Source organism: Hesperophylax consimilis, chromosome 9 (genome assembly GCF_061612785.1).
Source record: "Hesperophylax consimilis isolate HC1 chromosome 9, BYU_Hcon_1.0, whole genome shotgun sequence".
Lineage (NCBI taxonomy): Eukaryota > Metazoa > Arthropoda > Insecta > Trichoptera > Limnephilidae > Hesperophylax > Hesperophylax consimilis.
The window spans coordinates 25,323,984-25,341,205 of record NC_142844.1 but is presented as its reverse complement, the minus strand read 5'-3'; the positions used below and the strand labels follow the sequence as shown (position 1 = coordinate 25,341,205).

Here is a 17,222-nt window from a genome sequence, read left to right as displayed (position 1 = left end):
GAAAAAAAAAATTGTTGTTTTTTTTTCAGGGCAATAATACTTTATTTTAATTTATGTTTAGAATGTAAGAAATGTATAAATCCTGTTTACACCATAAATATAATATAATACAAAAACTCAAAACGTAAAAATGAGATTCTTGATGCGCATAATAAGTGGCGGCTCGTGATTTCTGGGTGTTCTAGAGTGCTAATATTACAAAAAAATGGAATTATGTTGTTTACCCCACGGATTTCCTGAAATTCTTTATACAAAAAACCGAATTTTAGAAAAAAAATCGTTTTCAGCTACAACAACATCAATAATGCCATTTTTTGTAATATTAGCACTCTAGTACACCCAAACGTCACGAGCCGCCACTGCGCATAATACCAACTTATGTCTACATGTACATATTTACTTACAAGTCTTACCTTATCACAAAAAATTAACCCTTTTAAAAGGTTACTGCTGCGTATAGATATGTGAGCCGAACTGCCAAACTGAACCTCAACTTATGTGAAAGAAACTAAGAAACCGCAAATGCCCCAAACGCCGCTTGCTGTTGCTTCGTTCTTTTCCCGTAATTCGTGGCTCGGTTCGCAAATATATACGTACCATAACACGTAAGAAGTTTTATGCTTAAAAATATTTGTTTTTCGATCCCTAGAAGACTGAAGTTAAAAAAAGCCCAATTTATCACTGTACATATTAATATAAAAAGTATGACCCATCTTTTTCGCCTTATGCCTAAAGATGTGGTATTCACCTCCACACTGTCCAGCCAAGGGCTTAAAGTCAAACAACGTTATCTACAAAAGACATACCAACTATTCTAAGGCTTAAAGTCAAACAACGTTATCTACAAAAAACATACCAATTATTCTAAGGCTTAAAGTCAAACAACGTTATCTACAAAAAAGCATACCAATTATTCTAAAGCTTAAAGTCAAACAACGTTATCTACAAAAAAGCATACCAATTATTCTAAAGCTGAAAGTCAAACAACGTTATATACAAAAATATATACCAGTTATTCTAAGGCTTAAAGTCAAACAACGTTATCTACAAAAAAGCATACCAATTATTCTAAAGCTTAAAGTCAAACAACGTTATCTACAAAAAAGCATACCAATTATTTTAAAGCTTAAAGTCAAACAACGTTATCTACAAAAAACATACCAATTATTCTAAGGCTTAAAGTCAAACAACGTTATCTACAAAAATATATACCATTTATTCTAAGGCTTAAAGTCAAACAACGTTATCTACAAAAAAGCATACCAATTATTCTAAAGCTTAAAGTCAAACAACGTTATCTACAAAAAAGCATACCAATTATTCTAAAGCTTAAAGTCAAACAACGTTATCTACAAAAAACATACCAATTATTCTAAGGCTTAAAGTCAAACAACGTTATCTACAAAAAAGCATACCAATTATTCTAAAGCTTAAAGTCAAACAACGTTATCTACAAAAGACATACCAACTATTCTAAGGCTTAAAGTCAAACAACGTTATCGACAAAAAAACATACCAATTATTCTAAGGCTTAAAGTCAAACAACGTTTTCTACTTAAAAACAAACCAATTATTCTAAGGCTTAAAGTCAAACAACGTTATCTACAAAAAGACTTGCCGATATAATGGGATATTTCCATCTAGGAATTCATTTATTTCAAAAACGATCTTTCCGAAACGGTTGCAAAATAGAAAATTTATTTGTCGACATAAAAATTCCTTTATCGTAATTTTAATGCCCTATTATTAATGGTATGTTTTTTGTAAATAACGTTGTTTGGCTTTAAGCCCTCGGCTGGTCCAGTTACATAAGTTTAGGCCTCTCAACAGTGGCTGTCACCAAGAGAACCGGAAACGCATTTTACGAAAAATCCGAAAAAAATCGTTAATTTGAAGGTAAGGACAAATTTCATATCGTTATGTAGAACAGGAATCGCCGTCGGGCAAATGTAATGAGATTATATGACGCAAATATGAAGGGCAGAAGTCGGGGACGCCCGAGGAAGAAATGGCGAGATCAAATGAATCAGATACTTGTTTCAAAGTCAGAATAATAGAAGAGTATGTATCAGACGATTTATGAATGTGAATGAGGCAAGGAATGTGTGTCAATACCAAGATGTTTGGCGGTCCGTCCTCTCTACCTACCCCTGCGGAGAAACGGCTTGATGGTTATTTAGTTAGTTTACTCAAATAGCCATTTATTAGTCAAAAACGTAGAATTAATTAATTCCTAGAAGCAGTACCTACCTACCAAGAGTAAATAGGACAGCAATGAAAAGGCAAAATTTCGAATGAATTTTAAAATACGTAACAAAAAAGAAATGCGTAACAAATGAGAGCAAAATAAAATTATTTTCAGCTCATTAGGAAAATTATTATGTGAAAGTGATAACGTTATTTTAGTTTTTTTAATTTTTTTCTTTGTACAAAATTTTTGGTGGTTTTTGTAAATTAATTTAGTGGAATTTCTTGAGATTTATTAAAACTAACAATGGTAAGAAATCAGTTAAATATTTGCTATTTTTTATTTGCTTGTATCTAGAAATGAGACTTCCCAGATTGTAGACATTGAATTTGTGCAAATATTTCCAATAACTGTAAATATGTATACATATTTAAATATTCTATCAATTAGTAGTTAAAATTTTAAAGGTTTTTTTTCTCATTCCACGCTATTCAGTTATAATTTATAATGAAGGTAGAATTTATCATGGAAAATGAAAAACAAACGATTTTTTTCATTACCTCCACACAGGAGACCGTGAGAGAAGTTATTGATGCTGTGTGGAGGGTATTTCTGAGGAGATGAAGGAGTAAACATGGGTCTTAAAGAGACACGTGTTGTAGGAGGGAGGAAACACACAGGACTTAAATCGTTACACAGCCGAGCTGTTGAACTCATGAACGAGTCGTAGGAACGACCCATTCTCATCTTACAAATGTCCAATATTCTTCCATTGTACTACCGGTAGAACAAGAACAGCATACATACCGGGCGCCTGTGCTTTAAAGATTGCAATCCGTTTGTCAAGATAGGGTAATCTATCAAACGGACCGTTTGTTTTTGGACAGAGTTGAGGATTTTTTTCACGTATCTTGGGACTCAGTCGGGATTTGTACTGGGTCACTAGTTGTACACTATTAATGTATTCAGGGTGGAATTAAAAAAATTTCCGAACGTTAATCGTAAGCATTGCAAGAGACTGCAATACAATTATAATATTATTTATCACGTTTAATATTTTAGAGCGGAGTTTTTTCCAGAATTACCAATTTTCAAAATTAAAATTCTAGAAAGATCTATTCTAGTTTTGTAATTATTTTGTCATAGGCAGGTTGTTTCACAGTACTTGGATAGTAACATAATAAATAATAATAGATTTGAAATTTGAACAGATCATTTCAAATTTAATTTTCAAGTAATTATTTATTTTTCCAGAAATTTCAAATTTAAATTCTAGAACTGTAAAGTTCTATGGGCCAGTTGTTTCACAGTATTTGAAGTTTTCTTCAAATTTTAAAAAATAATTTTCATGTTCTGCGAAAGTACCTACTATTCAAGTTCTGTTATTATTACGTTATGGTCAAGTTGTTCACAGAACTGAAATAATAACAGAACTTTAAAATCATCTAGTTGTAAAAATATTTTCAGAGGGAATGCATCTCCATACACCTCGGGCAGGCCGGCGTGCAGATGGGTGACGCGTGCTGGCAGCTGTACTGCAGGGAACACGCTGTGGATAAGGACGGGGCGTTCCACGACGAGCAGGACCAGACCCCAGCCCAGAGCAGCCGCTCCAGGGAAACCTTCTTTTCAGAGACCAGGGCGGGCCGCCTGGTCCCCCGGACTATCATGGTGGATCTGGAACCAACCGTCATAGGTTAGTCAACAGCAGAGATGTGCTTTATTTCAAATAAATCCATTTCAAATGGAAATGCAAAATGCAAAATGGGTATTTTCATAGACATATGAATATTAGTAGACCTGCCCTAAGTGATTAAAAGCGTATTATCCCCACTCCCCATACCGGTTCCATTGGAGCCGGCTGTGCTCGCGTATGGCCTCAAGTGAAATTTGAAAACGTGACGTCATCATTCTTGTGCGAACTATGGTCGAGGCATCATCGGTTCATTTTACGAAATAAAACGGCAAAATGTTGACTTGTGCTATGAAAACTTGTAAAAATAGATGTGAAAAAGAGAATAAACCCAATTGTCGTATTACATTCCATATATAAGCATTATTTTACTTTATTTTAAGCATATTCACATCGTATAATATGGATCAGTTGTAGAAACATAATATACTTTCACATCGAGAAACGTCTGGACGCGAAACACAAAGCTGGTTGGTTGCTGGGAAGTAAATTATGAACATTTATAAAAGTGTCTTAACTAAATACTTAAACGAAATATTCGACTCTGAAAATAGAACCGAATTTTTTTGCCGAATTTGGACTTCGCAAATTTTTTCATAACGTGGCGAGTAATTTGCGCTCCCATAAATTTTCGCACCAAAAATGTCTATTCATTCAAAAGCAGATTTTACTTTTAAGAAGTAAATGGTGATATTATAATGTGAGATGCCTATTTACTGTCAGATTGATTTATTGACGAATCACAGTCAGCTTCACCCCCTTCGTTCTTCAACAGTTGATTTTACCCCTCGCCATTATCTTCTCGTCTATTAATTCCTATGTCTGTGGGTATTTTCCATTTTGCATTTTAAATGCTTTTCTAAAAACCATTTTGCAATTTGCATTTTAAATGCTTTTCTCAATGCATTTTCCATTTTAAATGCTTTTTTGCAACATTCTTCCTACTATCTCCACTCATCTTTTTTTCATAAGCCCCAAATATCAGTCAGTCCTCAACCTCGCTATGAGAGATAATTTACATTTGTCAAGTTGCTCCCTGGTAGGAGCCCTGGCAATTGAGTGATACCATTACAAAAAATAGTGATTCAAATAGGAACTGAACATGGGGCCATGACGCTGTGATATTAAATGTTAGATAGCAGTTTCTATGTTTTTACGTTGGCAACATTAGTCCCGCGCAAATTTTTTGTGGTTTCATAATCTGTCGTCGTGGTGTTTTTGAATTTACCATCATGTAATATGTTTGTTCTACATTGATGTCCATTATTAAATGACGTTGTTTAAAAATTCTATAATTATTTTAATTGTTTGACCTGAGAAACCATTTTGCATTTTCAATGCATTTTGAAAATAGGTATTTTGCATTTTGCATTTGAAATGCTTTTCTAATACCCATTTTGCATTTTCAAATGGAAAAGTTTTGACCCATTTCCATTTTACATTTCAAATGGTTTTGGGTACCCATTTTGCACATCTCTGGTCACCAGTCACTCATCTGTCATCTGCCATATGCCCACTTGTGTTGTTCTGTCGCACCCTTAAGACCCCGCATCCCGAATTTATACAATCCATCAATGTAATAAAGGGTTTTCCAATAAGAGGTGTTATTTTCGAGAGATGATTAATGATTTTTTTATGGCCGGAATTGGATGATATTGATCTGGACAACGTTTACTTTCAACAAGACGGCGCTACGTGCCACACAAAACCATTGATCTTTTACGGGAAAAGTTTCCGGACCGTGTTATCTCTTGAAGAGGTGATCACAATTGGCCACCGAGATCTTGTGATTTAACACCTTGCGACTTCTTCCTTTGGGGCCACGTGAAAGAGAAGGTCTACGCCAACAGCCCAGCGTCGATTCAAGACCTCAAAGATGGAATTCGTGAGGCTATCGAGGACATAAGGCAGCCACTTTGCGATTTGGTTATGGAGAATTTCATGAAAAGGATATGGTCCTGTAGGCGTGGTCGTGGTGGTCATTTGACTGATGTTATTTTTCACTATTAACGGCATACTTTCCTCTTTATATTGAAATAAACATTCGATCATTTATATTAAAAAATGGCATTTTTCTTTGAATATCAAAATAACACCTTTTATTGGAAAACCCTGTATATCGTTGAAGAAGAAGAAAGTACTAATCTCAACGAAACATGAAATAGAAGAAGAAACAGGTAAGACAGAGATCGTGGATCCGTTTCCTAGTTGAGACAGTTATCTTTTTATTGTATGTGTCTTGTTCTGTTTTATGTTTTGTTTAGATTTATTAGTATTATCTTCTTCTTCGATAATTATTTTTTAAATCAAAATTTATAACAAGTATCTAGTATAGGCCATATATAAAGAATATAAAGAATTCGATTTTTCATGATTTTATAGGCTTGTGAATAATATTGGCAACTTGTATATTTTATACACAACTTGTGTATAATAAAGGCATTTTGTGTATTTTATAGACAACTTGTTTATAATTTTCTGAGCATTCTGCGCCATTTTTTATGTTGAGCAAATTTCATTTAATTTTTCAGCTCAGCATACAGATATTATTTAAAAAAAAAAAACAACTGAGGTGGGACCACGTACGCTGCGTGTACATTACTACGTTCTCAGTCCAACTACACACTATTCCAACGCATGCAACGCAATTTGAAATGCAGTATCGTGAAATTCAATGCATTCAACGTTGTAAATCACATTGTAACGTCTGATTAAATCTTTTAGTTATTTAGCTCCCATTTTAACAAGAAAACGAGCAACAAACGCCAGTAAACGCCAAATACCAAAACAAACATAACCTTAAAGGTCAAATCTTCGATTCTTCAAGGACAAAAGTCTTTGGGGGTCCAACAACGTAATCTTTCTTTCACTTCCCACGTCGATCTGAACAGCGCAGAGTGCAGGTTTGCGTTTCGTGTGACAAGTGTGTTTCTGAAACATATATTTATGGAAAATGTTTGGATTGTAAGTTGTCTCGATATCTTAACGAGCTGTGTACATTACGTACGTGGGCTCAGTGTGTATACTCACTATTGTCGGCAATAATAAAACGCTAAGTAAGTGGTAATGTTGAAATATAATAATGTCTTCACGGTCTATGATAATAATAACATCCAATACTCGGTAAGGTTATATCGCGTATTGCGCAGTTCAAAATCCCCGCCGTTGGGACGGCAACCGCCTTTTCCAGGGTGTCCAGCAGGTCCAGTCAATCCCTTCTTTACCGGCCGATACGCACGGCAGCTTGAGTAGTTTCCCTGTTGGCCGGCAGAGCGCACCTCTGGCGGCATAAGAGCGAACCGAGACTGTGGCGCAAATATTTAAATATGCAGCTAACAATACAATGTTTTCTTTGCACTTTCAGACCAAGTGCGTAGGAGCGAATACGGTAACCTTTACCACCCAGAACAGATGATCACAGGCAAAGAAGACGCGGCTAACAACTTCGCTCGGGGAATGTATACTACCGGCCGGCAAGTCATCGCTCCTCTGATGGACAGAATCAGGAAATTAGCAGACAACTGTTCCAGCTTGCAGGTGATTCCACCATTTAATCTGTCTAGTTCTTATTATGTATTTACGAAACATTATGCAAGAGCTGCCAGGAGCAAGTGGGACTCTTTCATTATTATTGTTATTTAATGAGCAGTCAAGCATTTTGCTGATGCGCTAGTATCTGATTTCACAAAAAAATAATTTGAGTTGTTTTAAATTTAAAATAAGTTAATCCTTTCTTCTCTCTAAATAAGAATCCAATCAAGTTTTAAATTATTTTATATCAGTAGCATCGATGATATATGTTGTGGAAATTTATTCCATGCATCCACTACTCTGTTTGCAAGGAAGTGTTTGATATTTCCTATTTGGTCGATGAAGGAAGTGTTCCCCATGCATCCACTACTTTATTTGCAAGGAAGTGGTTGATATGTCCTATTTGGTCTATGAAGGAAGTGTTCCCCATGCATCCACTACTCTATTTGCAAGGAAGTGTTTGAACTACAATGTCCTAAAATAAAGTCCCAAATCAAGTCATCCCTTTTTCAACTTCCTTTAACATTGGTAATCCTTAGTTCCTTGTGTCGATCTTCATATTGCCGGTCTTTCAAAATTCAAAACCAAAGCTTTAATTTTTGTGAATCTTCTGTGTACTCTTTCTATTAGATCTACATTTTTCGCAAAATATGGAATCCACATTTTGAGAGCATGTTCCAATCTAATCATGATAGGTCGCACATGTTTTGTTTATTTTTAACATGAATTCCGGTCAAGGAAGGCTTTCCTGAATAATATGTTATCGAATTTGCTCTTTTGACAATCCCAGCGATATGCAGTTCCGTTTCAAGTCTCGTGATTTGGTAACTCCTATTTCTTGTTTTAATGTCACTATTTTTAGAGGTGTTCCAATAAGTTTGTATGCAAGCTTAGGTTTCATCCCCAATAAAGAGATTGACCTACTGACCTGGCGGTAGGGAATAGGTACCTAGTATGCAAGCTTAGGTTTCATCCCCAATAAAGAGATTGACCTACTGACCTGGCGGTAGGGAATAGGTACCTAGTATGCAAGCTTAGGTTTCATCCCCAATAAAGAGATTGACCTACTGACCTGGCGGTAGGGAATAGGTACCTAGTATGCAAGCTTAGGTTTCATCCCCAATAAAGAGATTGACCTACTGACCTGGCGGTAGGGAATAGGTACCTAGTATGCAAGCTTAGGTTTCATCCCCAATAAAGAGATTGACCTACTGACCTGGCGGTAGGGAATAGGTACCTAGTATGCAAGCTTAGGTTTCATCCCCAATAAAGAGATTGACCTACTGACCTGGCGGTAGGGAATGGGTACCTAACTAATATCAAACAATATGTTTTAGGGCTTCCTTGTGTTCCATTCGTTGGGAGGCGGCACCGGTTCAGGCCTGACAACACTCTTCCTCAATACCCTATACGAGGAATTCAAACAGAAGAGCACACTGGAAATAACTATTTATCCATCGCCAAAGGTACTATTGTTTATTACAAATAAAGATTTACCTCAATGAGACTTCCTCCATCAAGGGCCAGTTGTTCCACAGAATTTAAACAATTCATCAAATTTCAACATTAATTTTTAAGTTCTGGGAAAGTTCTATCCAAGTGGCGTATATACTATTATTGGCCAGTTGTTTCAAATAACTAAAACGGTAATAGAACTTTCACAAAACTTTGACTTTAATGGTGAATTGTTCAAATTATGTGAAACAACTGGCCCTAAGACATTTAAGGTGAATAAATAAACACGTTTTTTTTACAGATGTCTTCTGCCGTGGTGGAGCCATATAACTCTGTCTTGTCTACCCACGGCTGTTTGGCACATTCTGATTGTTCCTTCATGATGGATAACGAAGCCATCTATGGCATTTGTCAGAAGAGACTAGAGATAGAGCAGCCGACCTACAGTAACCTCAACAGGCTGATCAGCGTAGTTGTGTCGTCCATCACGGCTTCGTTGAGGTTCGAGGGATCCCTCAACGCAGACTTGTCCGACTTCCAGACCAACCTCGTACCGTTCCCCCGGATTCACTTCCCCATCACGGCACACGCGCCCATCATGTCACGGGATCGGTCCTTTCATGAAGGTGTCACCGTCCCGGAGATAACCGCGCAGCTGTTCGAGCCCGAAAGTCAGATGGTGGTATGCGATCCGAACGCCGGCAAGTACATGGGCTGCTGTCTGCTGTACCGCGGGGATGTGATGCCTAAAGACGTGAACGCCGCTATCGCCAACGTGAAGCTCAAGTCCAATATCAAGTTCGTGGACTGGTGCCCAACGGGGTTCAAGGTGGCCATCAACAACTCCACACCAGCGGTGGTGGCCGGGTCTGACCTGGCGAGCGCCCAGCGCGCCTCCACGCTGCTGGCTAACACTACGGTCATCCGCTCCGTGTGGGAGGCTTTGGACAGGAAGTTTGATCTGCTTTTCTCCAAGAAAGCCTTCGTCCACTGGTACACCGGGGAAGGAATGGAGGAGGAAGATTTCAAAGAAGCCCGTTACGATTTGGCAACCCTGGAAATGGACTATCGTGAAGTTGAGTCGGAAGATATATAATTTTTTTAAATCACGTTTGTGTTTTTATGTATAAATATATTTAATTATTTTATAATCATTTAGTCGGTGGTATTAAATTGAAATACATACTTATAACTAACTATTTAAAATTTTATGAAGTGTCGTTGAAGCTTTGTTATTTTGTTTTATCTAACATATTTTTTGGTAAAAAATAAAAGTTTTAAAAAAAGGTATTTCATTTATTTACTTACTTACTATTTTTTTTAACCGGTTGTGTGCACCTTAAGTGCGTATACGCGCTTTAGGTAGGCGTGTTCACGAGGCCTACCGTATAACATTGGCGCGTTAACACGCTGTTCTATAAGACGATTCGAATTCTATTGGGCCATTTAATTAAAGATAGACAAACATTCCCGGGTTAGCCAGCCGAGGAATTGAACTCACGACGCCTGGATTTATAGCTCCGTAGTAAGCGTTCAAAGGTGGTTTGAAAGTGAGATATGTAACAGAGCGACTGTTAAATAGAGCATGTTGATATTTAAAAAAAAACAATAATTAAGCAAAACTTGTGAAAATATTTAAAAAAACACGACTCGTTTGAAATAGAGCAAAAATCGCTCTACAAGTTGCATTCAAAGATACACTGTGATTTTTTTCATACCTTAAACATATTAAATGACAAAACAAAATGTGTTTTTAATAATTTTCGGAGCTTACTTTGCAATTTTTTTCTATAAGTTTTGTATGTGGCTTGGGTTGGTTCATTGAGTATAAGTTTTGTATGTGGCTTGGATTGGTTCATTGAGTATATGTTTTGTATGTGGCTTGCGTTGGTTCATTGAGTATAAGTTTTGTATGTGGCCTTGGTTGGTTCATTGAGTATAAGTTTTGTATGTGGCTTGGGTTGGCTGATTGAGTATGTGGAACACGATTATTTACTCGTCCACGAATAGAAAGAGTAAACGATCTTGAAGTTTTACTAGATTCTAGAATTACAATAGTCATAACTAGACATCGGATTATATGCATTTGCATATGCAAATGCATATAACTCTCTAATTACGACGTTAATGCATATTTCAGCCTTTTTTCTCAAATCGTGCATATTTCGTTTAATAGCGGGAGGTATCATCTACGTATAGGGAGCTAGGTGACTTGGTTGCCTGTAAAATCCTAGAAAAAACAAATCATTCAACTGTTGCTCGTTTCATAAATGATTCCATAAGATCTTTGTTTCTCGATTGTTCTGTGGATGAAAAAATCTGCATGTTTGTTTCTGATGCTGCGCCATACATGGTGAAAGCTGGCCAAGCCTTTTTATCCAAATTTACTACACATTACCTGCTTAGCTCACGGGTTTCATCGCCTTGCAGAAGAGATACGGCAAGAGTATGGGAATGTTAATAAATTGATTTCCTCTACAAAAAAAGTGTTTTTAAAAGCACCGTCGCGTGTGCAGTCTTATAAAGAGCAATTGCCAAATCTAGCGTTGCCGCCAGAACCCATAATTACTCGATGGGGTACTTGGCTAAATGCAGTATTATTCTATGCTGAAAATTTTGAGGCCGTAAAACAAGTAGTTGGGCAATTTGACAGTTCTGAGGCCATTGCAATTCATTCAAGCAAGCTAGCATTTGAAGACGCATCCATTAAAAAGAATATCGCCCTCATCTCAACACATTTCCATAAGTTACGAGATACCATAAAAAAATTTGAAACAAAAACCTTCCTCTAATTAAAGCAATAGAAATACTGGAAACAATGATCGAACTCGCCAACGCCCTTCCTAATTCAATATCAGAAAAGATTCGTAAAAAGTTAGACTCTATTTTGCTTAAAAATCCGAGTCTTGAAGATATGAAGAACATTAATGTCTACATCAACGGCACAGGTGTGAACCCTGCCTAAACAGATATCTCCAGAAATGGCGCCAAATTTTAAATTTTGTCCAATGACGTCAGTTGACGTAGAGAGGTCGTTTTCGGGGTACAAATTAATACTGGGTGACAAACGTCACAAATTTGAGCTCGAAAATTTGGAAAAATACTTAGTTGTATATTGTCACAAAAACTATGCATAATTTTAAGAATATTTTGCTGTTTTTGTACGGTCTTTAATTAAAATATATAAAAATATAAATGGTTTTTTGATTTTGCATTGTGCATATTTTGGGCAAATCAAGAGTTTTTAGTGCATATTTCGGCCTTTTTTAGTGCATATTTGCATGCATATTTTGGCACTTTGTTAGTGCATATAATCCGATGTCTAGTCATAACATATACCATACATCATAAATATTATTAAACAAATTTTAATTTAGAAAAGGTCGACAAATGCACTTTATTTTACGCAATGCAAAGCAGAGAATCAACCACACAAAGAAAAATGAGTATTGCTAATTTATAAGGAATCTCTTCAATTTATTGATAATTCGGTTAAAAAGAGGATTGCAAGCCGTTTCCTGTAAAACTTTGAGTTATTTCCATATGTATCTTAATTGCCTTGATAATATTTAATCATGAAATGCAAAAATATTAGGATTTTGAAGAAATTGTATCAGGAAACCTGTTAAGTCATTCGTTCTACAGTCTACAATCCCGTGTTTAGCTGGATTACCAATAATTTGAAGAGATTCGCAATACTCATTTGTCTCCTTGCACTTAACCACGGAGGCAATCAATAATCAAGTATGTGTGAGACGATACATAAATGTGAATAAAGGAAGAAAATAATTTCCAATAGGGTCTATGTCATCTCTGGGGATGCTGTGTGGAGGGTCTTTTTTAAGGAATGGATATTAAGAGGAAGTTCTTTATTCTATCCAAGTACTGTGAAACAATCGGCTCAAAATGAAATAATAACAGAACTAGAATAGAACTTTAAATTTTAATAAATTGTTCAAAATCTGTGAAACAAGCCGTCCTTACACATTCACGTATTTAGTACACCTTTAATACCTTTGTTTTATCTTTGGGCAGGCATAGGGCACCAGGTGAAACTGACCTACTTCTAAAACAATGCAATTCGCATTAAAACCATTTCAGACACAAGCGCCAGCTTCTATAAAAGAAGAACATTATATATACCATATAAATATAATTATAATAGATAAGCAGCCTCTTAGTGGCGGTGGACATTCTTTCAACCCTGTTAAATTTCCTGCCTAACTGAGTCATTCCAGTATCTAATGGTATATATAGCTCTTGGTTGTATCTCGTCTACCAGCCGGCATTCGACAAGAGTCTCATCAACATCATTCACCCATACTCCGTGCCCCGCCTATGTTTCTACACACCAAACGGATAATTTTCATTGATTCCGTTGCTTCAACAGTCTGTGCAGTGTTTGGTCATAGTTCACCGACAGCCGGCACACTTCCATGCCATAACTCCCTTCGTTTTCACTATCTACGCTCCTATATTTATGTAGTCAAAATACAAATTTCATTTAAGTATAAATATTTCACCTTCATTAAAAAACAATTAATATTGATTCAAAGGGTGACAAAAAAACAAAATTATTAGATTTTCTTAATTTAATTGTTTTACAATTTATTTATCTTTGTGTAGGTACTTTTAATGTGCCACCAAATAGAAGTATGTGAAAACACATAATATATAATTTTTGTAAGCCATTACGGTTAAAAGTGTCGTAATATTACCAATTCATCTTTAGTATAGGTACAATTCAAGCAGAATAATTTTTTTTTTCCTATGACATAATTAAAATCTCACTCACATATCGAGTGCTAGAGATTGCCTCTCTAATTAAATTAAACTTTTTTTTCTAAAACATAAACTACTTATATGTACAAGATAAGGTACAGGTGAACTAGTTCAAAAGATGAAAAAGTCTTACAAAGATTAATAAGTCGAGTTCCACGATATTACATTACTTTATTTACAAAGAAAATGCATTATTTTCGGCTACTACATACATAGTTACACTTCATCATTAACTGATTAAGCGTTTGATAAAAATACAATTAAACCCCCATTTCGTCAGTTTACTGCCAGAAGTTATTAAGTGAAATTTTTGTCAGAGTTAAAAGTAACAACCTACCTATTTTGTCATGCTTTATCCAGTAAATAAGTTCTTATGTCAAATAACACATTGTTTAGAGCTAATTGAGCACTCTAACGGCCGTTGTTCCCAACATTTCGAACGATCAATCTCAGGGTCCGATCAGCCAAGTGATTTATTCAGTAACGTTCGATTCACCTGTTTCCAAACATCTTTACTGTTGATTATCTTAAGTGGCTATGCCCACTTTCATAGACAATAAAATGACATCAAAGTTAAAACTTTCAATGCTAAATTAACATTGGCGAATTAATTATTGTATTATTATTAATGCATATATTTTTTTAAGTACTGTAATACGTAAACCGATATTTAATATTTAAACGTATGAAATAAGTTAAAAATAAAGTATTAGCTTGACTTTAATGCCACCGTGCCTTGGCCTCGCAAATATGTTTCACTCTGTTGACACTTTTTATAAGTAGTCATTTACTGAGGCAAGCTTAATCCAGTAGTTTGGCTTCCTTAAATTGGTTGATCACTCAGTTGTCACTTTTCCGTTGGAAAGAGCATAGTTGTGCGTTTGAGCAGTGTTGAGCCAAAATTTCGGCTCAGCAGTTGATCAGTAGGATTGGGAAGAACGGCCGTTATAGTCACTAATTGAGTATAATACTTTAATAACTTTTGGATGTTGGATATGTTCACTGTGTGGAAGTTTTTTTTTTTTTTAAAGAAAGATAAACATTCCCGGGTTATGAATAACCTGACAATATTTAAAAATATCTTACTACCACCACAGTAAGCAGAAAATGTTGCTTGTGTTGTGATGGAGAACTTAGCCAGACGAGGAATCGAACACACTACGCCTGGGTGGGACCCAAACGCGATGTCAACTCAGCCACCGACCGGTCGAAATGCACTTAAAATATGCTTAAAAACCATTATGGTGACTTCTTGCATAGCAAAAAAAAATTACCACTTCACATAACAACTTATTAAGGGTATTCTCAAAATGTATTTAGAAACATCACACCGATAGTTGGAGTTATTTTCAATATTCTCGAATAAAACACATTTGACACGTTATTCTTTTAAATATTGAGATGAATTATTGATTTGCTCCCGTACATAAGATATATTAATCTCTATAAATTGTTTACTCTACCTAAAAAACTCAGGTCTCAGAGAATGGCATAAAAACATACAATTTGATGGCAAAAATAATGAATAAAAAATATATTTGCCAAAACTCGCACATGTGTTTGTATACAAATTACATAAAATATATTTGTGAAAAAGAGTGCATCTTAACACAATGTTTGCGGGGGGTTTTTTAATCAATCTACGCCGTAAAGCGGGCAATTTTTATCATATGATTTAAGATTTTCACGGCCAAAAGTATTTTTGTTATTTGTTTTTGGGGTATTATGCCGTGTTGCGCTAACTCCTTCTTTAGCCAACGTTTCGGACAGCATTGCAGTGTCCATCATCAGGGCAGATGTGTTATTAACACATCTGCCCTGATGATGGACACTGCAATGTTGTCCGAAACGTTGGCTAAAGAAGGAGTTAGCGCAACACGGCATAATACCCCAAAAACAAATAACAAAAATTTTTATCATGTTCGCGCGCAAATTTCCGTTTCATGTAAAATAGCTATAACTTCTGAACTATTGATCAAATTTAAATAAAATGTTCAGTATTTTACCTTATTCGATTTTTTTTATTATGATCTGGTCACAAATTTTTATATTTTTGAAGAAACAATTACGATATATAAGTTTAATTAAAAAAAAATTGAAAAAACTGCACTTTTGTCGTATTGTCTATTTAGTCATTTTATGCACATACAACATAGTATATATATTTTTTTAAATACACACCACTAAACACTAATATTGTTTGAAAGTATGAAATCGTTGGAAACAATTCCCTTCATGTAAAGGTACATCATAGAATTTATACATGTACCGGGTTTCGCTAAGTATTTTGTGTACCGCGCACACACGACATCGCTTTCGCAGATTCTTATTTTTACCTGGGCCTTCAATCTTTTCCAATATATGTTTTCGCATATCCATCGATAGTCTTCCTGGAGGATCAGATTTTGAAGATTTTTTTCGGATACCAGATGTTGATGGTGTTGGTTCCGGGTCTCGACTATTATCTGACGAAATCTGATCAGCCACCCAGTGCTCTGCGATTTCCTTAAAAAATTGTTTATATTTTATTTTCCTTTCTTTTACGGAGTTGTACACAACAAATGAGTTGAATAATGCACAATTTATTATATACATCGCTAGCCTTTTTGTTCATTTGGTGGTTTTTCGTAAAATAGAATAATACGAAAGATATTGGTCTGCTAGGTCAATGCCTTTCATATATTTATTGTAATCGATTATCATTACCGTAGTTCATTTTATATGGTATTTTTTATGAAAAAATATCCCTTTATTATGTAACAAATAAATTTTCGAACACAGCACACGAATACTTTGTACGAAATTTTTAAAGCGGAATGTAGACAGAAAAGATAATAGAGAACGTCTTGAACGAAACAATATCGCTTTAACACTGAAGAAATATAAAGATTTTTGTAGTGGTACGCAACTACTTCATTCGAACGAAATTCTAGGAGTCTCGATTGTTCCAAACAAACTTCTTGGATGTTCTTTTATTTATTTGTTTGGAAAATTCTACATAGCAACCAAATTGTTCCAGAAGCTTCTTCACCTTTTAAAAGCTACAGCATGAAGAAGTCGGTCAGTCATCAATCTGCCATCAGTTAACAAGGTGCTCAACAAGTGATAATCCGCGCACCTCACTTGCGCGAAGGACATTCTTCCCGGCTCTCATCATGGAATCCATAGGGACATCATATTAGCGCTTTGGCCCAGATCGCCGTCCCTGGCCAACGCTACATGGATTACAGCGCCCTGGTTCCAGCGTCTCTGACCAGCGCTTCATCCACTCACCATGACCACCACGAGGACACGTAGCATCCTCACTGGTCTACTCAGCTCCCTTTCAACCGCCTACAAGGTCCATCGCACCTTCAGCATTCTCGTCAGCACTGGAGTACTGATTGCCAAGATCGCCAGTGCCTGACAGTCAACGAGTCCGGTCACCAGCGCCCGGCGTCGACTCACAGACCCGCGCTTGACCTGTCATCACCGCCTGCATCCGGAGAATACTACATCTGTCCTACGCCCACTCTCATCACGGCCCTGACTCACAAATAAACACTAAGACCTTCACAACATCTTTCATTCCGT

The 17,222-nt window shown here is 36.1% G+C and overlaps 1 protein-coding gene across 1 annotated transcript; it reads left to right on the top strand.

Annotated features, from left to right (window-relative positions):
- The first annotated feature begins 2,695 nt into the window (after positions 1-2,695).
- Positions 2,696-10,107, top strand: LOC149421103 (tubulin alpha chain-like). The gene is made up of 5 exons (XM_089635163.1): positions 2,696-2,701; positions 3,656-3,884; positions 7,246-7,418; positions 8,750-8,878; positions 9,169-10,107. The coding sequence occupies exons 1-5, from the start codon at positions 2,696-2,698 to the stop codon at positions 9,961-9,963; spliced, it is 1,332 nt and encodes a 443-aa protein (XP_089491289.1). The 3' UTR covers positions 9,964-10,107.
- Positions 10,108-17,222: the final 7,115 nt, after the last annotated feature.

What these genes read in the sequence shown, in the direction of transcription:
- LOC149421103 (XM_089635163.1), top strand. An exon ending in ACAACTGTTCCAGCTTGCAG is followed by an intron (nt 7,419 to 8,749) that starts GTGATTCCACCA and finishes AATATGTTTTAG; the next exon opens with GGCTTCCTTGTGTTCCATTC. An exon ending in CTATTTATCCATCGCCAAAG is followed by an intron (nt 8,879 to 9,168) that starts GTACTATTGTTT and finishes TTTTTTTTACAG; the next exon opens with ATGTCTTCTGCCGTGGTGGA.